Source organism: Pristis pectinata, chromosome 19 (genome assembly GCF_009764475.1).
Source record: "Pristis pectinata isolate sPriPec2 chromosome 19, sPriPec2.1.pri, whole genome shotgun sequence".
Taxonomy (NCBI): Eukaryota; Metazoa; Chordata; class Chondrichthyes; order Rhinopristiformes; family Pristidae; genus Pristis; species Pristis pectinata.
Genome location: NC_067423.1, coordinates 42,349,653 through 42,374,884, shown reverse-complemented (window position 1 = coordinate 42,374,884; position 25,232 = coordinate 42,349,653). Strand labels below are relative to the sequence as shown.

At 48.7% G+C, this 25,232-nt stretch overlaps 1 protein-coding gene across 1 annotated transcript in view; it reads left to right on the top strand.

Annotated features, from left to right (window-relative positions):
• The window catches only part of LOC127580259 (histidine ammonia-lyase), a 60,926-nt gene extending 43,471 nt beyond the window's left edge, over positions 1-17,455 (top strand). The window contains exons 10-14 of the mRNA XM_052033417.1: positions 853-1,018; positions 5,601-5,735; positions 11,266-11,374; positions 12,423-12,492; positions 16,952-17,455. Of these exons, the coding sequence (XP_051889377.1) occupies positions 853-1,018; positions 5,601-5,735; positions 11,266-11,374; positions 12,423-12,492; positions 16,952-17,080 (609 nt within the window). The 3' untranslated portion in view covers positions 17,081-17,455. The remainder of the gene's footprint in view (positions 1-852; positions 1,019-5,600; positions 5,736-11,265; positions 11,375-12,422; positions 12,493-16,951) is intronic.
• Positions 17,456-25,232: the final 7,777 nt, after the last annotated feature.

Sequence of the window (25,232 nt, the reverse complement as noted above, 5' to 3'; positions counted from 1 at the left end):
ACTCCCCCCCCCCAACTCTGTGTAAAAAAAAACTTGCCCTGCACACCGCCTTTAAACTTCCCCCCACCTTAAATGCATGTCCTGGAACCTGTTTCACACAGGGCACAGGCCGTGCAGGCTGATTTCCCAACATGACGGCTCGGGATCTGCAGGGAATTTGCTGCCCATCACTTGTTTCATGAAGGGGTTAACGCTGGAATCCAAGATGGAAGCTCTGGACTTGTGTGTCCTGAGCTTCTGACCACCCAGAGGGGGAAATTGGCAGCAATTCCGTCGGGAGCTGCCTGAGGAAAATCCAGGCCGCTGGTCGGGAGGTCAGACATTCAACGTCAGCAAAAGAGTCTTCACACTGAGGGTTGTTTAGGCCCAGGTCAGCCTGATACGAGGGCAAACTGAGAGGTTAAGGCCTCGAAACTGATAAGGAAAAAAAAACTAAGTTATGACAGAACTCGGGGGTTTGGGGGGGGGGGGGGGGGCGGAAGCTATCGCAGAGACCTCATGGAGAGATGGGACAGTCATCGGTGGTCAAACAATCTCCTGTTATGCTGTGAGGTTAAATTTTGGACAGGTACCTCAGACCTTGTCAGTGTGTGCCGGACCCTGTTGTCAGTGGTGGGTGTTTTATTATGGGGTGCTTGTCCCTTAACAGTTACAGATATTAACTGCTTGTGAAGTGAAATAATAAAGTGGATGAAATTGTTTTTTATTTCTTGTCAAACTAAGGTACCACATTTCTTAACAGCAAGAAAAGTAATAGTGTCTGGTAAGGAATACCCTTTTATGTGGACTGTTAATGGGACATCAGCAGTGCAGTGATAACTTGGACCGGTTGCTTGTTTTGTGTTTACACAGGCCCTTGATTATCTGGCGATCGCTGTCCACGAGCTGGCTGCGATCAGCGAGCGGCGCATCGAGAGGCTGTGTAATCCGTCTCTGAGTGAACTGCCTGCCTTCCTGGTTAACGAAGGGGGGCTGAACTCTGGCTTCATGATCGCTCACTGCTCAGCCGCAGCCTTGGGTGAGTCGCGGTCTGAGCCGCAGGAAGTCGTGCCGTGTTTGTTGGTGGAATGTGGGTGGAGAGGGGGCCTCAGTTACCTGGCCGTCAGCAGGATAAGATATTTATTTATTAGTCACATGTACATCGAAACAAACAGTGAAATGCCTCTTCTTGCATTACTGAGAATGTGCAAGGGGCAGCCTGCAAGTGTCGCCACGCTTCCAGCGCCAACATAGCAAGCCCACAGATTCCTAACCCGTATGTCTTTGGAATGTGGGAGGAAACCGGAGCACCCGGAGGAAACCCACACAGTCACGGGGAGAACATACAAACTCCTTACAGACAGCGGCAGGAATTGAACCCCAGTCGCTGGCGCTGTAATAGCGTTACGCTAACCGCTACACTACTGTGCCTGACCAGAGGAGGAAGAAGCAGAAGGACCAGGCTGGATCTTGCAAGTGTGAGGTGATGCATTTTGGGAAGACAAACAAGGGTAGGATGTACACAGTGAATGGGAGTGTTGGTGAACAGAGGGACCTTAGGGGTACAAGTCCGTAAATCCCTGCAAGTGACAACAAGGTAAGCCCTTCACCGTGTTTAACAGTGGTTGGGTCAACTGGCTGATTTTCAGAATGTCCTTTCAGTCCCAGGATCATTTGTACTCCTCCTCTGTCTCCTAATATGGAGTCTAGATCCATATATGGTGTAACATGTATGAGGGATGTGTGTTATCCAGGATATTGTGGTTTATTGCCATGTAGACAAGTACAGTGAGGTACAGGTACATTGAAAAACTTTCTTGTAGCAACATCACAGGCACATAGGTACAGACAACACACAGAATATCAATTGCACTTAAGATTATACTATACAGGGAAATAAAGACTGTGCAAAAACAAGACATTAGTCCAAAAAAAAAACCAATGGCACAATCAGAGACAAGTCCACGGTAGTGCAAGAGGTGGTCTGTAGTGTCCCGTCCCTGAGGTAGGGTTGGGGTTGTGCAGGTCAGTTCAAGAACCTGATGGTTGTAGGAAAGTAGCTGTTCCTGAACCTGGTGGTGTGGGACTTCAGGCTTCTGTACCTCCTGCCCGATGGTAGCAGCGAGAAGATGGCACGGCCCGGATGGTGGGGATCCTTGATGATAGATGCCACCTTCTTGAGGCAGTGCCTCCTGTAGATACTGACGTTGGGGCAAACCTGCCTACTCTTCAGGTATCACCGCAGGATCTTTTCCTTCCAGCTGAAAGAGCTTAAATCCCACCCAGAATTCTGATTTGTCAGTGCAGCCATCTCTCGATGGGACACCTGTTGCCAGCTGCATCACCCCTGGCGCGAGCTTGGCCCTTCCTCAGCAGAGGGTGCTGCCGTTGATCCCCATCCCAGTAAATCCTGCTTCCCAAGCAGACAACATTCCACCTGCCATAGTGGAACCGATCCAACCCTGGGAATCATCTGAACCATAGAACACTACAGCACAGAAAACAGGCCATTTGGTCCTTCTAGTCTGTGCCGAAACTTTATTCCGCTTGTCCAATTAACCTGCACCCAGTCCATAACCCTGCAGACCTCTCCCGTCCGTGTACCTATCCAATTTATTCTTAAAACTTAAGAGTGAGCCTGCATTTACCATGTCAGATGGCAGCTCGTTCCACACTCCCACCACTCTCTGAGTGAAGAAGTTCCCCCTAATGTTCCCCCTAAACCTTTCCCCTTTCACCCTAAGGCCATGTCCTCTCATGAAGGCAGTGGAACCTGCAGCAGGTCAAAAAAAAACTCTGGGATGCCACCTTGTGACTTTCTAACACATTGGCTGAGCCACATGTAGAATACCGTGTGCAGATCTGGTCTAGGAAGGGTGCGATTGCACTGGAGAGAGTGCAGAGGAGAATCGCCAGGCTGTTGCCTGGAATGGAACGTTTCGGTTACGAGAGCTGGGATGGGCTGGGCTTGTTTTCCCTGGAGCAGAAGAGACTGCAGGGTGAGCTAATCAAGGTATGGGACATAATGACAGGAACAGATTAGGTCGATGGTCAGAATTGCTGTTCCCTGGTGAGGACAAGAGGGTGTAGAGGGACCTGAGGGGGGGGGGGGCATATTTTCACACAGCGGGTGGTGGGAGTCTGGAACATGAACAGTGGCAGAGACAGATACTCCTTGGAGTTCAGAAAAATGAGGGGGGACCTCATAGAAACATTTCGAATGTTAAAAGGCCCGGACAGAGTAGATGTGGCAAAGTTGTTTCCCATGCTAGAGCCTAGTACAAGAGGACACGACTTCAGGATTGGAGGGTGCCCATTCGGAACAGAGATGCGGAGAAATTTCTTTAGCCAGAGAGTGGTGAATCTGTGGAATTTGTTGCCACGGGCAGCTGTGGAGGCAAAGTCATTGGGTGTATTTAAGGCAGAGATTGATAGGTCTCTGAGTACTGAAGGTGGAGGACTAGGGAGTATTGAAGAAACAGGAAGGTTGCAGAGAGACCTGGATAGTTTAGGAGAAGGGGCAAAGAAATGGCAGACGAGATTCAATGTTGAGAAATGTGCGGTTGTACACTTTGGAAAAAGAAATAAACGGGCAGATTATTATCTAGATGGGGAGAAAATTCAAAGTACAGAAGTACAAAGGGACTTGGGGGTACTCGTGCAGGATACCCTAAAGGTTAACCACCAGGTCGGATCGGCGGTAAAGAAAGCAAATGCTATGTTGGCATTCGTTTCGAGAGGTATAACGTATAAAAGTAAGGAAGTGTTGATGAGGCTCTATGGGGAAGCCTCATTTGGAATACTGTGTGCAATTTTGGGCCCCATATCTTAGGAAGGACGTGCTGATGTTGGAGAGGGTTCAGAAAACATTTACAAGGATGATTCCTGGAATGAAAGGGCTTACTTATGATGAGAGTTTGTCAGCTCTTGGACTGTACTCACTGGAGTACAGAAGAATGAGAGGGGACCTCATAGAAACATTGAGAATGTTGAAAGGACTGGACAGAGTAGATGTGGTTAAGCTGTTTCCCTTGGTGGGCAAGTCCAGGACTAGAGGGCACAGTCATAGAATTAGAGGGTACCGGTTTAAAACAGATGAGGAGAAATTTCTTTAGCTAGAGGGTAGTGAAATTATGGAATTCTTTGCCACATACAGCTGTGGAAGCCTGATCACTGGGGGCATTTAAGGAGGAGATTGATAGGTATCTAATTAGTCAAGGTATCAAGGGAAATGGGGATAAGGCCAGAAATTGGGGCTAGATAGGAGTAGTTTTAGTTTAGCTCATGGAGCAGACAAAGTGGGCCGAATGGCCTACTTCTGCTCCTTTGTCTTGTGATCTTGTGAGTAGCCAGGGCATCAAAGGTCATGGTGAGAAGGCGGGGGAGTGGGGCTAAATGGGAGAATGGATCAGCTCCTGATAGAATGGCGGAGCAGACTCGATGGGCCGAATGGCCGACTTCTGCTCCTTTGTCTTATGGACATTTGAGAAACAAGAGACAATGAAGTATTAATCCCTTTTACTCACATTAGGTCCGCAGCCTCCTATGCCCTGATTGGCTGGTGATGGACCTGAGGCGAGTAAATGAGATTGGCATGGTTGGCTGCGATGGATGTATTGCGCCAAAAGACCTGCTTCTGTGCCGTACGTCTCTGGCTTTAGAAAGGGTGGAGGAGTACAGACAGAAAATGCTGGAAATACTCAGCAGGTCAGCTAGCATCTACAGAGAAGGAAACAGAACGAATGAGTTAGGTCAATAACATTCAGTCTGTTGACCCACAGCGCTGTGTGTGGCCATTGGCGATCCCTCAACACGGCAGTGGACTCGCACCTGGATTGCGACGAGATCAGAATTAGACACTGGGTGGGTGGGTCAAAGTTGTTTCAGACGCTCTTTCATGGCAAAGGACCGAGAGGGAGTTGTGGCGGTTTGTTTGGAACATTATCTTTAGGTAACAGGTTTGGGTCACAACCCCAGCCGGATGACGAAGGCAAGTTTTGACATTCAGGGAAGCAATGCAGTTGGGAGACTTCAAACCTCAGTCCACGGATACACCGAGCAGTCTGTACGCTCTGTCCAGTGGGAAGAACTAACCGAGCATTTTACACAGGCAAACTCAGCAGTATGTGAGGACGAAGGTAAGCTTTGTGAAGGAGAGGTGCAGATTGTTCTTAATTACATCAGAATAAATTGTTTTTTATAAACTAATTGCCTCCCTGTATGTAATCTCCCCGTGAGAAAGAGCGAGGGTATTTGAGCAGCCCGTACTGAGTGTGACGGAGATTAGGAGTTTTCTGTATTACCCTTGAGGGGCAGTGAACTCAGAACGGGGGCAGCACCACACTGCCTCCTGCGACGAGGAATGGAATTACTGCTCATCATATTTACACGGGTAGTTTCCATTATAAACGGGTGACCAAACACATCGACGGAATGTGCGGCTTCGCAGACGAGAAGAGCATGATTTTAAATATGTCATTGATATTCCATCCAAGGATATTTCTGATTCTGCAGAAGGTTAGAAAGGATTGTTTCTGTTTTTCTTCCATAAAAAACGACTGTCTTCTACATTACCAATGTGGTTTCCTGAATGCGTTGGAAATAATTTGTTTAATCTCCAGTCTCTGAGAACAAGGTCCTGTGCCACCCGTCGTCTGTTGACTCGCTGTCCACCAGCGCTGCCACCGAGGACCACGTCTCCATGGGAGGATGGGCTGCCAGGAAGGCACTGAGAGTCATAGAGCACGTCGAACAAGGTAAGACAAGCTCCCAGTGACTGGGGTACTCTGATAGCCATTGCGAACAACTCGGAACCTGGTTGTAACAGAGGTAATTAATGGTGCTTACTTGTTTCCTTGTGTTGTGTTAGTTCTTTAATTTCTTGAAAAAAGTTTGGCACGGAGGGAGAACAAGGCATCCCATGACTTGTAGCCAATCCACTGGTACTAGGTAACAGGAGTAACTTTACGCTGTTTGGTCTCAGCTTGTGTCACCAATGAGTAAGGATGTGGCAGGACTAAGGAATCGATCCCATTCTCCTGCTCTGCCCTCGACACTGCAAAATCCTTCAGTCTCCGGTCTTGGATGCACTTGCTGGTTCAGTATCTTGAATAGAGAGTCCCTTTGAGCAAAGAAATTCTCCTCATCCCTGTTGAGAAGCCTTGACCTTTACCCAGAGACTGTAACCCCTAGCCAGGGGAACCAGAATCACAGTATTGACCTTGTCCAGCTCTTCAGGAATTCCTTTTTAATAAAATCGCCTCTCATCCACCTAAACCCAGGAGGATACAGACCCACCATGCTTGCTGCAGGAATTGATCCAGGGAGCATTGACTATATCCTCAGCATGGCAAGAGTGTTTTTCCCAAGGGAGGGCCTAGACCGATACACAGAACTACTAAGTCTGCTCTCAGCAAAGCCACATCTCACCTGCAGTAAGACTTCCATAGTATATGTGACTTCCATGTGCTCTGACTATGTTACAGTAAATGATCATGTGCCATTTAGCTTCCTCACTATTCATCGTACTTGCGTTCAGTGAATCCCTCTGAATACCATAGTCCTGCCACACTGACTGCCCGGTGAATGTTCACTGGCCAGTTTGTGAGGTGAGCGGGCCATAGTGTTAGGAGAGCTTGAATAGAATAGGGCCTTCAGCAGAGTGAGAGAAGATCCCATTTAATTTATGAGAGGTCCACTTTTTTTAAATTGTCCTGATTTTACATTCTGTTGTACAAAGAGGAGGACTTCACACTGTGGTTTACCTGCCGCATTCCCTTCCAGTGACCTTTTGCGGTCACTTTGATTCCTTCTACACTCGGCTTCATGTCATCAGCGAGCTCAGCTGCCTTACACTTGGTCCCTTCGCACTCATTGATAGGGGCTGTAGTCCAGTGGCCATTCCCCAACACTCAGTTGTGTGCTGATCCCCCAGTCTCCTGACTCTGCATCGGGTGCAACGTAAGGCCATAAGATATGGGAGCAGAATTAGGCCATTCAGCCTGAGTGCTCTACCGTTCAGTCACAGCTGATCTTTTTCAACCCCATTCTCCTGCCTTCTCCCCATAACCCTTAACCCCCTTACCAATCAAGAACCTATCAATCTCTGCCTTAAATACACACAATGACTTGGCCTCCACAGCCCACTGTGGCAACGAATTCCACAGATTCACCACCCTCTGGCTGAAAAAATTCCTCCTCATCTCAGTTCTAAAGGGACGTCCCTTTATTCTGAGGCTGTGCCCTCAGATCCTAGACTCTTCCACTGATGGAAACATCTCCGCGTCCACTCTATCCAGGCCTTTCAGTATCTGGTAGGTTTCAATGAGATCCCCCCTCATCCTTCTGAACTCCATCGAGTACAGGCCCAGGGACATCAAACGCTCCTCATACGTTAACCCTTTCATTCCCGGGATCATTGTCCTCTGCACTCTCTCCAGGGCCAGCACATCTTTCCTTAGATGCAGGGCCCAAAATTGCTCACAATATTCCAAATACGGTCTGACCAATGCCTTACAAAACCTCAGCAGTACATCCTTTTATATTCTGGTCCTCTCAAAATGAATGCTAGCATTGCCTTCTTTACTACCGACTCAACCTGCAAGTAAATCACATTGAGCACTGGCTCTCCTGTATGATGTACCTTTCAAACACTCTGAAAGATATGGCTAGTATAATTCTCCTTTTAAATGAACTATCTGGACTACTGCAAACAGCTGCTTTCTGCACCAAGTACGCTCACTACCAAACGCTCTGCAGCAACACACCAAGGCTGTCCCTCCCAGACCATCAGGGAAGGGAAGAGCATCACGTCCTACACACCACCGTGACTTGTCCCTGAGACGAGACCAGGGAACTTCCTACTGAACTGGAACCTGGGAGCTCCTTCACCCTGCCGACTGCAGTGGTTCAAGACGGAGCACGTCTACCTTTGGGCCTCGGGAGTAACGCACGTCCTGGTCAACCTCTCCTTGGCTCTCACACGGCCCGTGATGACCAGCTGCTCCATGCCCCATCCCCTAGCACCAGGGAGGCAGGAAACCGTCCGACAGACAGTGACTGAGCACCGAAGCCCTTTCTCAGTGCATTCTATCCATGTTGTTAACCTCCGACACCTTCCCTCCTGAACCATCTCTTGTTTCAGAAAGAGAGAAAAGGCTCCGAGGTGTTACTGTTCAGAGATGGGGAAGGGGCTGTCTTGCAAGGCGCTGGGAAGGGAGCAGCGGTGGTTATGAAGGGGATTCACATGGCTTATCCTGTCCAAAAGTCTGCCTCTCCTTCCCCCTCTAGACCCACCACCCTCTGCGTGAAATTGTTTCTCCTCTCCTCCCCTCTGCCCCAACAACCCTTAAATCGTTTGAGAGAACAAGCCTTGCCCTAATAATCTACACAACAGAAGTGCTCGACTGGCCTGCCTCTACTCTCCCACACATCCGATGTTCTCACCGAACCCCTGGAGAACACGGGCCACTTCCAACATTTAGGGAGCCACCCCTCAGTGAAGAAAGGTGTTGACAGTGAAATTGCGGTCGCTTGAGCTTGCCAGCAACATCTCTGGCAGGCTGACGAGATGAAGCCCTCACAATGGTACAAAGTTCATGGTCTATGAGGCAGCAGTGCCTCCTGCCCTCCTGTATCCCCCTGAGGCAGGGCCTGCCTGCCACAGGTACCTTCAGAGCACTGGAGAGATGTCACCACTAAATCGGCCGAATCCACCAGCTGGATAAATGAATCGATGTCCTCTCCCTGTCTGGCTGCAGTGGGCAGGCCACACCGCTCACTTGCCTGAAGTGAGCTCCATCCGAGCAAGAAACTGCAGGAGGACGGGAAATTATTCGGAGATGATTACTGAGGTCTCCTACCGGCTCCTGGAGCCTTTGGGAGGAGGAGCATTTGGGATGGTATGGAAATTCGGCATGTCCCCTTTGACCCTCACCGATTTCTGTAGATGCACCATAGAAAGCATCCTATCCGGGTGTGTCACGGCTTGGTACGGCAACTGCTCTGTCCAGGACCACAAGCAATTGCAGAGTTATGGACACAGCTCAGCACATTACGGAAACCAGCCTCCCTTCCATTGACTCCGTCTACACTTCCCGCTGCCTCGGGAAAGCAGCCGATGTAATCACAGACCCCTCCCACCCCGGTCATTCTCTCTTCTCCCCTCTCCCAATAGGCAGAAGATACATGAGCCTGAGGGCGTAAACCACCAGACTCAAGGACAGCTTCTGTCCCACTGTGATCAGACTCTTGAACAGACCTCGTGCTAAAGGATGAACTCTTGATTTCCCAGTCTACCTCATCGTGGCCCTTGCACTTTGTTTGTCTCCTGCACTGCACTTTCTCTGTAACTGTAACACTGTGTTCTGCATTCTGTTTTCTTTTTGATGTAATTGTGTATGACAGGATGTTGTGTGAAAAGGTTCTTTTGGAATCTTAAAGATGGAGGACTCTGGACACAGGCTTTGGATTTTAAAAGTAGTTTAATCACAAAGGCAAACACGGGGACAGAATGAATGGGAATGGATGCACGCGCACACACACACACACACACACACACACACACACACACACGCAGGAGACCGCGAACGTGAGGGGGAATCGCAATGAGGATGAGATACACACACAATAAACAAGGTACAGCTTATCAAGGGATAAACACTTAAATGCCTGAATATCTTGACCCAAACAAGCATTGGCCCTAACACTCCCTGGATTCTAAGACGCTCCCAAACCACGTGATGGTGCATTCTTACCAGTGTTCTCTGCAGCGTTGTCTCACTATTCCTGGGGACATTGAAAGAGAAAGGGCCAGGGGAGTGCAACACGCTTTATAGTGCTGGGAGGCTGGGTGGAGCCCAGCCAGGTAATTTAGACAGGCCAATGGCTTGGAGGTCAAGGACAAAGGTGCCTGCCAAGGCCAATGGTCAGGCAGGTTCAGGAACAAAGGTCAATCCCTGTGCCCACACCTGATGGATGGGGTGGAGGCAAACCTTGATTGACAGTGGTGTCACTTCCGATCCGATAAGCAATGCTGTCCTCCGACCAGCGGGGTCAGTATTGTTACTGTCACATGACAGCCATGTGCTCTCATACTACGCAGGATCTGTCTGGATTGCAAACAAAACGAAAGCTTTTCACTGTAGCTCAGTATGTGTTGGTCTGAGAGAGCATCCAGAGGAGGTTCACAAGAACGATCCCAGGAATGAAAGGCTTAACACATGAGGAGCGTTTGATGTCTCTGGGCCTGTACTCGATGGAGTTCAGAAGGAGGGGGGGGAGTCTCATTGACACCTACTGCATACTGAAAGGCCTGGATAGAGTGGACGTGGAGAGAATGTTTCTATCTGTGGGAGAGTCTAGAACCCAAGGGCACAGCCTCAGAATAAAGGGACGTCCCTTTAAAACTGAGATGAGGAGGAATTTCTTCAGCCAGAGGGTGGTGAATCTGTGGAATTAGTTGCCACAGAGGGCTGTGGAGGCCAAGTCATTGGGTGTGTTTAAGGCAGAGATTGATAGGTTCTTGATTGGTAAAGGGGGTTAAGGGTTACAGGGAGTAGGTGGAAGAAGGGGGTTGAAAAAGATCACCTGTGATCGAATGGCGGAGCAGACTCGATGGGCTGAATGGCCTAATTCGGCTCCTATATCTCATGGTCCTACGTGACAACAATAAACCAGTTCCTCGTGGCCACACACGGGGAGCACACAGTCTCCGTGTATGCGGCGGAGGGAGTGCACTGCCTTACGACCCACCCACCCCACCATCCCACTGCCCCCTGCCCTGTCAGTGCTGGTGTCTGCGCATCTCACAGTGGCCCCGTCAGCTGCCTCAGAACACACAACTGGAGCGGAGGCAGATCGTTCCCAGTCCCGAGGGACTGCCTGAGAACTCAGCCCCCTGGAGAAACAGGTGAAAAGTCCAGACGCATGCAAGGGCAAACTGGAGAGGTACAGGAGGGAGAGGGAACAGAGGTTTATGGTGGTGGCTGGGCCAGGATGAGGCTTGTTTGTAGCTTAAGCACTGGCTGGGCTAAATGACAGGTCCTTTGCTGTAACTGCCTTGGGAGCTTTTGATTGGATGTATACTCTACCTAAACCCTGCTATTCTTGTCAGGAAGTTGTTTGATACTGATAAAGGATCCTGCATTTTACCAACATGCTAATTTTCTTTGTGATGTGAATTCACCACAAGGTGAGTGATTCGCACATCTGCCACTTGTGAATCCCCATTTTGACTCTTGTGCCTGAGCTGGATAAGTTGACACTGCGTGCTTCTGTTTCATTCAGTGCTCAGCATCGAGCTGCTCGCCGCTTGTCAAGGTATCGAGTTCTTACGGCCCCTGAGGACGACCACACCTCTGGAGAAGGTGTACGACCTGGTCCGCTCAGTAGTGAGGTACGTTCAGGGCGGTGACCCCGGCTTGCGTTCGAGCACCCACTGTCTGCCCGAGTCAGTTCATGTTTTGTTACATAGAACGTAGAAGAGTACAGCACAATACAGGCCCTTTGGCCCACAATGTTGTGCTGACCGTTAAACCTCACCTATCTAACCCCTTCCTCCCACATATCCCTCTATTTTAAATTCCTCCATATGCTTATCTAGCAATCTCTTGAATTTGACCAATGTACCTGCCTCCACCACCACCCCAGGCAGCGCATTCCACGCCCCAACCACTCTCTGGGTAAAAAACTCCCTCTGATATCTCCCTTGAACTTCCCACCCATTACTTTAAAGCCATGTCCTCTTGTATTGAGCATTGGTGCCCTGGGAAAGAGGCACTGGCTGTCCACTCTACCTATTCCTCTTAATATTTTGTACACCTCTATCATGTCTCCCCTCATCCTCCTCCTCTCCAAAGAGTAAAGCCCTAGCTCCCTTAGTCTCTCCTCATAATGCATCCTCTCTAAACCAGACAGCATCCTGGTAAATCTCCTCTGCACCCTTTCCAACGCCTCCACATCCTTCCTATAATGAGGCAACCAGAACTGGACACAGTATTCTTAAGTGTGGTCTAACCAGAGTTTTGTAGAGCTGCATCATTACCTCACGGCTCTTAAACTCAATCCCTCGAATAATGAAAGCTAACATCCCATAAGCTTTCTTAACTACCTTATCCACCTGTGAGGCAACTTTCAGGGATCTGTGGATATGGACCCTCCTAGATCCCTCTGCTCCTCCACACTCCCCAGAATCCTGCCATTAACTTTGTACTCTGCCTTGGAGTTTGTCCTTCCAAAGTGTACCACCTCACACTTCTCCAGATTGAACTCCATCTGCCACTTCTCAGCCCAGCTCTGCATCCTATCAATGTCCCTCTGCAATCTTCGACAGCCCTCCACATTATCCACAACACCACCAGCCTTTGTGCCGTCTGCAAACTTGCCAACCCACCCTTCTACCCCCTCATCCAGGTCATTAATAAAAATCACCGTCTGCTTTCCAGGCCCTGGATCAAAGACCGATTCATGGCGCCAGACATTGACATTGTCCATCGGCTGTTGTTGGAGCAGAAGGCAAGTTGGTACTTCGCGGGGTTTATGGAGGATAAGGTTGTTTAACCTTTAACAACTGATTTTGTTTCAAGCGTATACGATATCTACATTTTATATCTTCATTTTTTAATTTAATAGATGTGAATGAGGTATTTTCCATCTGAGTCGGTGCTAAGCCCATTTTGAATGCACACGTCACACAGTTATTGCAGCCATTGGGCCAATCTAGTGCATGCTGACAGTCCCCATCCCCCAGTCCACCCCCCCCCCCCCAAACTTATTCCCACACGTGATGTTCTGCTTCCCTGTTGGAGTCATTGATGGTCTCTGCTTCCCCACTCACAGGCAGCGAGCTTCGGGTCGTCACCGCTCGGTGTGTGAGCAAGTCCTTCCTCGTATCCCCTCTGTCTCTTGTGCTCAGAACCTTGAATCTGTGACCTCCTGTCCTTCTACCAACCACTGCTAGAGCTGTACAGCATGGAACCAGGCCATTCGGGCCACTGTGTCCATGCTGACCCGTCTGTGTTAGTCCCATTTTGGCCCATGCCTTGACAGTTCATCGATAAGATATCTTTATTCATCACACGTATATTGAAACACACAGTGAAATGCATCTTTTGCGTAGAGTGTTCTGGGGGCAGCCCGCAAGTGTCGCCACGCTTCCGGTGCCAACATAGCACGCCCACAACTTCCTAACCTGTACGTCTTTGGAATGTGGGAGGAAACTGGAGCACCCGGAGGAAACCCACGCAGACACGGGGAGAACATAAAAACTCCTTACAGACAGTGGCCGGAATTGAACCCAGGTCGCTGGCACTATAAAGCGTTATGCTAACCGCTACACTATCGTGCCTGCCCTACACTTCAATGCTGTCAGCGACTCTGCTTCCACCCCTCCTTCTGGCAGTATGTTCCAGGTCCTCACCGCTCTCCGGGTGAAGAAGGCGCCCCTCAGATCCCCTCTTATTCCTTACCCTAAATCTATGTCCTCTAGTTTTATCTACCCCTGATATGGGGAAAAGCTTCCTGCAGTCTACCCTACCTCAATCATGTCTCTTCTTACCCCCTCCACTCCAGGGAGAACAGACCCAGCCTCTCCTTGTAACTGGAACACTCCGTCCCAGGCAACGTCCTGGTGAATCCCCTCTGCACCCTCTTCCAGCACTGTCACAACTTTCCTACAGTGTGGAGACCGGAACTGCACACACAACACCAGTTGGAGCATTACCTCCCTGCCCTTGTAGTCAGCGCCCCATCTAATGAAGGCTGGTACCCTATATATGCCACCTTAACCACATTATCGAGTACAGTGCCAGCGACCCAGGTTCAATTCCCACCGCTGTCTGTAAGGAGTTTGTATGTTCTCCCCGTGTGTCTGCGTGGGTTTCCTCCGGGTGCTCCGGTTTCCTCCCACATTCCAAAGACGTACGGATTAGGAAGTTGCGGGCATGCTATGTTGGCGCCGGAAGTATGGCGACACTTGCGGGCTGCCCCCCAGAACACTCTACACAAAAGAATGCATTTCACTGTGTGTTTCGATGAACGTTACCAATAAAGATATCTTATTATCTACCTGTGCTTCCACCATCAAGGATCTTCAGATTTGTACAGCAAGTCCCTCTACTTCCTTGAACCCCACCATTCATGATGTATCTGTCCTTTCTCAGCCCATTTCACCAGCACATCGATATCACCTTGCAGCAAAAAACTAACCTCTGCACTATCAACAACTCCACCAACCTTTGGTGTCATCTATAAACTCTCTAATGGCGTCTCCTACATCCACGTTCATGTATATTCCAAACTGCGAGGGTCCCAACACTGATTTCTGTGGAATACCACCAGTCACCACGAATCACAAAATCAACCTTGTACCATCACCCTCTGTCTCCTACAGCCAACCCAATTTTGGATCCAGTTTGCCAACTTGCCCGGGATCCCATGGACCCTAACCTTTTGGACCAGTCTCCCATGTGGGACCTTGTCAAAGGCCTGACTGAAGTCCATGTAAACCACATCCACTGCGCTGCCCTCATCGATACACTTGGTCACCTCTTCAACAGATTGATCCAGAATGGCTGGACAGGATCTGTCCCGGACTAATCCCTGCTGCCCATCTCTGATTAGTTCCGCCTTTCCACATGATCATTAATCCTGTCCCTCTGAATTTTTTTTTCTAGTAACTTCCCTCCTACTGATGCTAATGGGACCAGGTTTACATTGTCCACTGTATCTAACCCTGTCACCTTCCTGTCCATCTTCATCATGTCTCTCACTGTCTCCTCTCCTCAAAGGAACACAGCCCCAGATTCGAACCCTCGGCTCTGGAACCATTCTGGTAAATCTCCTCTACGCCCTCTCCGCGACCTTCACGTATGTCCTAAAGTGTGTGACCAGAACCGGGCACAGTCTCTAGTTGGGGCTTTGAAAGGTGCATCCTAACTTCCTGCCTTTGTGCTCAGTACCTCTAGTTATGAAGGCCCATTCCCCAGATGCCGATGTCCTGCCAGCCTGCCGGATGTGCAGGTGATCCCCTGTCCCTGCGCACTCTGTACAGTTGGGTGTTCAGCCTCTGTCCCCCTTCTGCTGAAGCGCAGCACCACACAAGTTGAGGCTAAACACAGATTAGAGGAACAACACCTCATATTCCGCCTTGGGAGTCTCCGACCTGATGGCCTCAACATCGATTTCTCTAACTTCCGGTAACCCCACCCCTCTGTTTCCCCCACCCCCCCTTTGTTTCCCCTTATCCGTCTGGCCCCTTTACCCCTTCTCTTTCCCCGCCCTCACGACCTGCCCCTCACTAACACCTCCCTCTGGTTCCTCACCTCCTTCCCTTTATTCCATGGTCCACTGCCCTCTCCTATCGGATTCCAGCCCTTTGCCTCTTCTACCTCTCACCTCCAAGCTTCTCACATCATTTCCACTCCCCCCCCACCCCGTCCTCTACCCACCTACCTTCCCCCTCTCACCTGGACTCGCCTCTCCCCTGCCTGCGTGTGCTCCTCCCCCTCCCCCCCCCCCCACCTTCTTATTCTGGCTTCTGCCCTCTTCCTTTCCAGTCCTGATGAAGGGTCTCGGCCCGAAACATCGACTGTTTATTCCCCTCCACGGATGCTGCCCGACCTGCTGAGTTCCTCCAATATTTTGTGTGTGTGTTGTTCCAGATTTCCAGCATCTGCAGTCTCGCTTGTGTCTTCATCTGAATGCATGTAGTGTCTGTAACAAGATAGCACAAATGGTAACATACGTGTACGATTTAATGACTGCTGCAGAGATGTGCTCAGGACTGGGAACTCAATATTCCAGGTTATTCGAAAATCCAAAAGAATGGGCAAAAGGGGAACTGAGGTGGGTGGCTTGGTCAGTCAAGAGCCTGACTGGTAAGGCAGATAAACTTAGAGCATTGATCAGCGTGTGGGAATACAGTACTGTTGCAATCACTGATTCCTGGTTGAAAGGAGGGCAGCTCAATATCTCAGGATATGAACAATTCAGACAACATCCACTGCAGTACTGAAGTAGGATGTCTAGAAGACTCTTCAAATTAGGTCAGATGGGTAGCGTTTAGAAATAAATAGTTTGCTGGGATTGTACTACAGGTCGCCCAGCAGTCAGTAGGAGATGGAGGAGCAGATGTGTAGATAATTCACAGAGAGGTGCAAGAGAAATACTAGTAGGAGACTTCCCCCTACCAGCAGTAGTTAAAACTAGAGGACATAGGTCTAGGGAAAGGGGGGAGAGATTTAAAGGGGATCCGAAGGAGACCTTCTTCACCCAGAGAGAGGTGAGCACCTGGAATATGCTGCCAGAGAGAGTGGTTGAAGCCAGGTTGCTAACAGCATTTAAGTGCCTAGATGAACACTTGAATTGCTTGGGCACATGGGGCTGTGGACCAAGCACTGGGCAATGGGATTAATATGGAAGGGTGCTCACTGGTTGGCAGGGGCAAGTTGGGCCGAATGGCCTGTTTCGTGCTGTATGATTTTATAGAATAGGGGCATGAGATAAAGATTTCTTCATTAGTCACATGTACATCGAAACACACAGTGAAATGCACCTTTTGCGTCGTGTGTTCTGGGGGCAGCCCGCAAGTGTCGCCACGCTTCTGGCGCCAACACAGCATGCCCACGACTTCCTAACCCGTACGTCTTTGGAATGTGGGAGGAAACCGAAGCACCCGGAGGAAACCCACGCAGACACAGGGAGAACATACAAACTCCTTACAGACAGCGGCGGGAATTGAACCCGGGTCGCTGGCGCTGTAATAGCTTTATGCTAACCGCTACACTACCGTGCCTACCAATCAACTGTGATTGGTGGAATATGACTGAGGGCTTAATTCTTAAGGCTTAAGGCTTACTGACTCTAGGGCAAGTCTCCAGGTAAAATAAATTTCTGGGCACCACTGCACTCAGGACCCATTGCAGACACGTCGTTATCTTCCTTCTCTTGGTGACTCATCTCTTTCTCCCCACAGGTTTGGGAAGTGGCTTGCCCTTACATCGAGAAGTACCGACTAGCAAACCTGCCCGAGGCCAGGCCCATCTCACCAACTGCATTCACGCTGCCGTCAAGTCCTTCCTGCAAACGAGCTCGAAAGGAGTAGCTTCCCCAAACCATCCGTAGCCTGGTGACCGGAACAGAAACGCCTGAAACTTTCTGTAATATATTTTTACGAAACTGTGCAGTTCCTTGCGTAAAGGTAACATTTACAGGATGACTGAAAGACAAGTTAATTTTATAAAGGGTCAAATTGTCAAAATTGCATTGACGTTATGTAATGCTTAAGTGGTTGAAATTATCAAATACTGTATTTCAGTACCCGAGTTAGACGAACCAGGAGATTCAGGGGTCCCTAGCCTGACCCATTCACGATCTGACCTTCTTGGAATGCAGGCATATTATCAGAATAATAGCAGTGGCAGTACAATAGCTATTAGATAATTCAGTATTTTAATAATAAATATTTGAAACATTACAACTTTCTGTCTCCTATTTTGATTCACCTCAGTCTCCCTGGTCTTGTTATTTTGCATTCATTACTTATTTGAAGATCAAAATTCTGCAGATGGTGGAAATCTGAAATCGAGCAGAAAATGCTGGAAATGCTCAGCATCTGTCGAGAGAGAAAGGGTCAACGTTTTAGGTCAAAGATTGGGAAAGGGAGAGAAGTTGATTTTAAGCTGCAGAGAATGTAGGGGAAGGGATGGCGAGGACAAAGGGAATATTCTCTGTAGGGTGAAGTCAGGGTTGCCACTGGTATAAGCTGTTGACGAATTAGACCAAAAGATATAGGAGCAGAGTTAGACCATTCAGCCCATCGAGTCTGCTCTGCCATTCAATCATGGCTGATTTTTTCTTTCGACCCCATTCTCCCTCTTTCTCCCTGTGACATAAACCCCTTTACCAGCCAAGAACCTATCGATCTCTGCCTTAAATACACCCAATGACTTGGCCCGCACAGTGCCAATGAGTTCCACAGATTCACCACCCTCTGGCTGAAGAAATTCCTCCTCATCTCAGATGTATCCGGTAGGTGTCAGTGAGATCCCCCCCTCGTCCTTCTGAACTCCATTGAGTACAGGCCCAGAGACATCAAACACTTGTCAAACGTGAAGCCTTTCGTTCCTGAGATCATTCTTGTGAACCTCCTCTGCATCATCTTCAGGGCCAGCACATCCTTCCTTAGATACAGGGCCCAAAATTACTCACAATCTAGTTCATCTGAATTAGACCTGATTGATGGATTAATAAGCGAGAGGGAAAACACGAACAAATCTTCCCCTCCCTTTCAGCATTTCCTTTCCACATTGCTGGTCTGCTCTTCCGTTCCCCGCCCACGGCTCCACATCTCGTGGTCCTTTCCCATACAACGGCAGGAGATGCAACATCCGGGGACCAAAGCACTCCCTCCAAATGAAGCCATGATTCACCTACCCTTCTTCCAATCCAGGTTACTGCGTGTGGTGCTCCCAACATGGTCTCCACGCCACTGGAGGAATCTAATGCAGATCGTGTTACTGCTTTGTGGACAACTGTGTTCGGTCCAGAGGGGTGACCATGTGTCACTTTAGTTCTCCATCCTGATCCCACTCTGACCTATTTGTCTGTGGTCTCCTGCATCACAACATAAGCCATCAAGTTGTACAGCACAGAGTAAGGCACTTCAACCCACATTGATCATCAAGTATCCATCTGCATTAACTTGTTCTCTCCCATCCCCATTAATTCCACACAAGCCACCACCACACAGAACATAGAACACTACAGCACAGTACAGGCCCTTTGGCCCACAATGTTGTGCCTACATTTTATCCTGATCTAAGATCCATCTAACCCTTCCCTCCCACATAGTCCCCCATTTCTCTAACATTCATGTGTCTATCTAAGAGTCTCTTAAATGTCCCTAATGTATCTGCCCCCACAACCTCTGCTGGCAGTGCGTTCCACGCACCCACTGCTCTCTGTGTAAAAAAACTTACCCCTGACATCTCCCTTATACCTTCCTCCAATCACCTTAAAATTATGCCCCCTTGTGTTAGCCATTGTCGCTCTGGGAAGAAGTCTCTGACTGTCCACTGGATCTATGCCTCTTATCATCTTGTACACCTCTATCAAGTCACCCCTCATCATCCTCCTCTCCAAAGAGAAAAGCCTGAGCTCACTCAACCTATTCAACAGCTTCACCTAACTTTCTCTCTTTGTATCAGAGCTGCCCGCCTCTGTTGTAGGACATCCATCTACAATATTGACTCAGTTACCCTCTGTCGATTAGCCTGACCTGACCTACTAACAATCCCCGCGACTCTGCATTTCACAGCTTTTACATCCCTATGTGTTCCTATCGCTTTAACTCCCCTCAATTTGTCAACCAGATTACTTCATCAATATCTCCGTGGCAACCCTGACCTCAGTCTATCATATCCATTACCCCACCCCCACAACCCCCCAGTTGTACTCCCTGCAACTTTCAACTAGTTTTCTTTCCCTTTCTGAGGAAGGATCTTCGACCAGAAACATTAACTCTGTTTCTCTTTCCACAGATGCTGCCTGGTCTGCTGTGTTTTTCCAGCGTTTTCTATTTTTATTTTATAACTTGGTAAACAGGATAGAAATTTCAAATACTAGAGGATATAACGTGAGGGGTGGGAGGGGGGGGGGATGAAATTTAAGGGAGCTTTATGAGGCAAGTTTTATTTATACAGAGAGTAGTAGGTGCCCAGAACATGCTGTGGGGAGTAGTGGTGGAAGCAGACTGTTTAAAAGGCTGTTGTGCAGGGAATGGGGGGATACGGATCTTGTGCAGGCAGAAGGGATTAGTGGGCAGGCACGGTAGTGTAGCGGTTAGCGTAACGCTTTACAGCGCCAGCGACCCAGGTTCAATTCCCGCCGCTGTCTGTAAGGAGTTTGTACGTTCTCCCCGTGTCTGCGTGGGTTTCCTCCGGGTGTTCCGGTTTCCTCCCACATTCCAAAGACGTACGGGTTAGGAAGTTGTGGGCATACTACGTTGGCGCCAGAAGCGTGGCGGCACTTGCGGGCTGCCCCCCAGAACACTCTACGCAAAAGATGCATTTCACTGTGTGTTTTGATGTACATGTGACTGATAAAAAGATACCTTATCTTAGTTTAATTTGGCATCATGTTCAGCACAGACCTCATGGAGTGAAGGGCCTGTTCCTGTGCTGTACTGTTCTATGTACATGTTTATTCACTGTGCTGGAACCGGGGATGAGGGACTTCATTTGCCTGGAGAAACCGGAATTGTTCTTGGAGTAGAAAAGGTTAAATGGAAACTTGATGGGTGAGTTTAAAGTCATCACAGGTTATCATACATCAGTTAAGGAGACCCTGTTTCCAGTGACAGGAGTGCTGGTAACCAGAGGCGATGGATTTAACAAAACTCATTCACAAGTAAATAAGAGCAGGAGAAGTCCATTCGGCCCCTCAAGCCTCCCCTGCCATTCAATGTGATCATGGCTGATCTATGCTGGCCTCAATTCCTCTTCTGTACCAGTTAAGTCCTTAATCTTTCAACCACTGATCCGCCTCCACCTTAAATACTGCTAATGATCTGGCCTCCACCACCCTCGGGGGCAGAGAGCCTCAGAGAGTCACTGCCGTCTGAGAGAAGGAATTTGTCCGCACCTCAGTTTTAAATGAACGGCCCCTTATTTTGAAGCTGTGTCCCCTTGTTTGTGACTCCCCCACTGGTGAAACCATTTGACACAGTTACCCTGTCAAGCACCCTGAGGATCTTATACATTCCATTTGGATGATGGAATAAATGGTTGTGTGGCTAAGTTTGCGGATGACACCAAGATAAGTGGAGGAGTAGGGAGCATAGAGGAAATAGAAAGAATGCAGAGGGACCTAGACAGTTTAGGAGAATGGGCAAGAAAATGGCAGATGAGATTCAATGTTGAGAAATGTGCAGTTGTACACTTTGGAAGTAGAAATAAGCGGGTAGATTATTATCTAGAAGGAGAGAAGATTGATAGTGCGGTAGTACAAAGGGACTTGGGGGTACTTATACAAGATACCTTAAAAGTTAACCACCAGGTTGGATCGGTGGTTAAGAAAGCGAATGCTATGTTGGCATTCATCTCGAGAGGTATAGTGTATAAAAGTAAGGAAGTGTTGATGAGGCTCTACGGGGCGCTAGTGAGGCCTCATTTGGAATACTGTGCGCAGTTTTGGGCCCCGCATCTTAGGAAGGATGTGCTGACGTTGGAGAGGGTTCAGAGGAGATTTACGAGAATGATTCCAGGAATGAAAGGGCTTAAGTACGATGAGCGTTTGTCGGCTCTTGGACTGTACTCGCTGGAGTACAGAAGGATGAGAGGGGACCTCGTAGCGACATTTAAAATGTTGACAGGTAAGGATAGAGTAGATGTGGCTAGGCTGTTTCCCTTGGTGGGCGTGTCCAGGACCAGAGGGCACAATCTTAGAATTAGAGGGTACAGTTTCAAGACAGAGGTGAGGAGAAGTTTCTTTACCCAGAGGGTGGTGAAATTGTGGAACTCCTTGCCACGCACAGCAGTGGAGGCCAGATCAGTGGGGGTGTTCAAGGAGGAGATAGACAGATATCTAAATAGTCAGGGTATCAAGGGATATGGGGATAAGGCTGGCAAATGGGATTAGAATAGTTTTTTTTTTCTCTCTCTTTTTTTCCCACCCCATTTCTTTTTCCCTTTTCCTTGGAGCAGACTCGATGGGCCGAATGGCCTGCTTCTGCTCCCTTATCTTGTGATCTTGTGATCTTGTGATTTGAATAAGGTCACCCCTCAATTCTTATGAACTCCAAGGAACACAGACCCAAACTGTCCAATTTCCCTTGATAGGACAACCCTGCCATCCCAGGAATTAGCCTGGTGAATCTCCCTGGGACAACACATAAGAACAGGACAATGATTTTTCTTTTAACTCTAGGTTGTTTTGAACTGGAATTCACTGTGTAAGAGGACGGTGGAAGCAGATTTCAATAATCATATTCAAAAGAAAACTGGGACGCCAGAACAGAAGGAAAGGGACGTGGGTGTAGGAATAACGTAGAACACTGGGGTTAACGGGAGAGAATGAGTGGAGAGCCAGCGTTGGCCATGCTGTGATAGTTCTTCCATCTGTTGGGTCCAAAGATCAGAGTGATTATCATAGAACCATAGAACAGTACAGCACAATACAGGCCCTTCGGCCCACAATGTTGTGCCGACCTTTAAACCTCGCCTAAGACTATCTAACCCCTCCCTCCTGCATATCCCTCTATTTTAAATTCCTCCGTACGCTTATCTAGTAATCTCTTGAATTTGACTAATGTGCCTGCCTCCACCACCACCCCAGGCAGCGCATTCCATGCCCCAACCACTCTCTGGGTAAAAAACCTCCCTCTGGTATCTCCCTTGAACTAGCCACCCGTTACTTTAAAGCCATGCCCTCCTGTATTGAGCATTGGTGCTCATAAGTGAAAAATGCCTTGGGATTTTCCTTAACCTTACTCGCCAAGGCCTTTTCATGTTCCCTTTTTGCTCTCCTCAGCCCCTTCTTAAGTTCCTTCCTTGCTACCCTATATTCCTCATGAGCCCTATCTGATCCTTGCTGCCTACACCTTATGTATGCTGCCTTCTTCCTTCTAACCAGATTATAAAGTCAACGGTGAAGGAAGAGACTCGATGGGCCGAACGGCCGACTTCTGCTCCTTTGTCTTATGGTCTAAGAGGCAACTCTCATGACCTCTGCATCTCCCAAATACTTCACACTCAATGCAGCCCAGTTAAAGCTTATACATTGGTGATATAAGGAACACGACAGCCCACTTGTAAACAGCAGAGTGATCTTCTGGTCTAATTTCCGTCACCTCAAAGGGGTCAGGAAAGAATATCTCAACTATTTTATTTTCAATTCTCTCTGTACTTTTACTGATTTGTTCACCCCTCTCAGGACGTTACCTGCTTTTGGGGACGGTGCGATGCATCATGATTGAGTAAGGTTGTTTGAATCAGCTTGAGGGTCATTTTCTGATCAGCCCGGTAGGTTTGAATTTACCTCTGCCCTGTGATTCAGAACCTCGGTGCATGTCTGAACCAATTTATTCTGAGGTCTGCAACCAAGTGGTCAAAAGCATTGGTGAGTGCTTGGCATCTGCTGCTCGATGACTGTTGACAATTTCTCTCGTTACTTTGCAAATGACTGAGATGAATAATAGGCAAGGTTGGAGCAAAAAATAAATGGAGGAACTCAGGGTTCGGGCGGTATCGGTGGAGGGAGACGGACAGTCGACGTTTCGGGTCGAGACCCTTCATCTGATCTGAAAGGCAGAGGGGAGGGTGCCGGTATAAAGAGGTGAGGGGAAGGGGGCGGAGCAAGAGCTGGCAAAGTGATTGGTGGATCCAGGCGAGGAGGGGTGATTGGCAGATGGAGGAGGGGAGGGTGGAGATAGCACAGAGGCTGGGAGGTGAGAGGTGGAGGCAACAGAGGGCTGCAGATGATGGAATCTGATGGTAGAGGACGGTGGAGCCTGGAGTAAGGGGAGAGCAGGCGGGAACAGCGGGGTCGGGGACCCAGTGGGAGGATCGTGTGGGTGATGGTCAGGTGGAGTGGATGCGGGAGGGGAAAGAACCAGGGCGATGGGGGCTGGGTGGGTGCAGGACGAACTGGGTCGATCAGGAGGAGAGAGAAAAGAGACAGAGGGGGAGCAGGTCACCCGAAGTTGGAGAATTCAATGTCCGTGCCGCTGGGTTGTAGACGACCCAGGTTGGGACATGAGATGCCCCTCCACCATCTGCAGTCTCTTGTGTCTCCAGTAGGCAAGACTGGACTGACCTTGCTTTGGGTAAACAGACATGCCTGGATATCGACATTATTAGGTCGATGCCAGTGATGTAACTGCACCATAACAGCTCAGCCGGAGGCACAGCTTGTCCTGGACCACAAGAGTTTGCTGTCAGGACTTTAACCTTTGATACCTCCAATCTATCGAGTCACTTCTTGATGTCTAGAGAATTGAAATGCATGAAAACTGGTACCTCTGATGGTGGGGACCTCAGGAGGAGATATGGCTCATCCATTTAGTGGTTTTGGCTGCAGATACTTGCAAACTCTTTGCTCGTGCGCTCTGCTCTTTCATCATTGAGGATAGGAGTGTTCGTGGAACTTGCTTCTCCTGTTGGAAGCTTGCTTGATCATCATTATTCCAACTCGCCGTGGCAGGACTGCAGAGCTTTAACCTGACCCATTAGCCATGGGATAGCTTTGCTCTCTCTCTCTCTCTCTCTCTCTCTCTCTCTCTCTCTCTCTCTCTCTCTCTCTCCCTCTCTCTCTCTCTCTCCCTCTCTCTCTCTCTCTCTCTCTCTCTCTCTCTCCACCAAATGACTTTTGCTGTCTAACAAGCATGTAGTTCTTGAAAGTAACTGCACAAGGTTGGAACCTCACTTCAGGTCTGCTAGGTGCTGCTCCCAGCATTCAGTCAAATTTGGCCTTGCAGTTGAGTGAGGAATAGAAAATATAAAGGAATTCTATTTTGTGCTTCAGTGGATCAACAGAGGAGCCCAATTTTGAGCTTCCTAATCTGTTGCACCTCATACTCTGTCAGTGCTAATATCAGGAAAGGTGTCTTCATTGTAAAACAGGAGCTGGCTTCTTCAAAGAAAGTTCAATGTTCACTCCTGAAAATAGTCGGGCATATCTGTGATCGTTAGAATATTGAAGACAAAGTCTAGCGGGTTGTACTCATGTGCTGGTTCTTTCACTAGCTCCCTCAAGCCCAGTTTAGCTCTAAATCTTTGAAGAACCAATTCATTCAGTCAGTGATGGTGGGACTGAGCGACTCGTTGTGAATGGACTGAATTCTCACCCAGAACCCATGCCACATCCAGATCACAATTGGTTGAATATCCCCATTAATTTACATATCTTAACCTCCAGAATGTTAATGGGAGGTTGGGAGTTAGAATTTTAATATAAACAGGTTTTACCAAACTTAACTTCAGCAAATGCAGTTTGTGGACAAAGCAACATATTGGACATGGGCGCAAATAATTCTGCTGGGCTTCCCTGCCTGCGCCTGGAAGACCGAGGAACCCACATAAGATAAACTAGCATCAACCAATGAGGTTGGTGAAGCCAGCTGCATTACTTGTATGCCAGAGCCTTTCATATTTGCAGATGATCATGAAGGTACAAACAGATGACAGAAAAGGAGAAACATTGGCGAGTTCTTCAGACAAATGCCACCTTCGAGTGGAATCACACAGCAGACCTCCAGA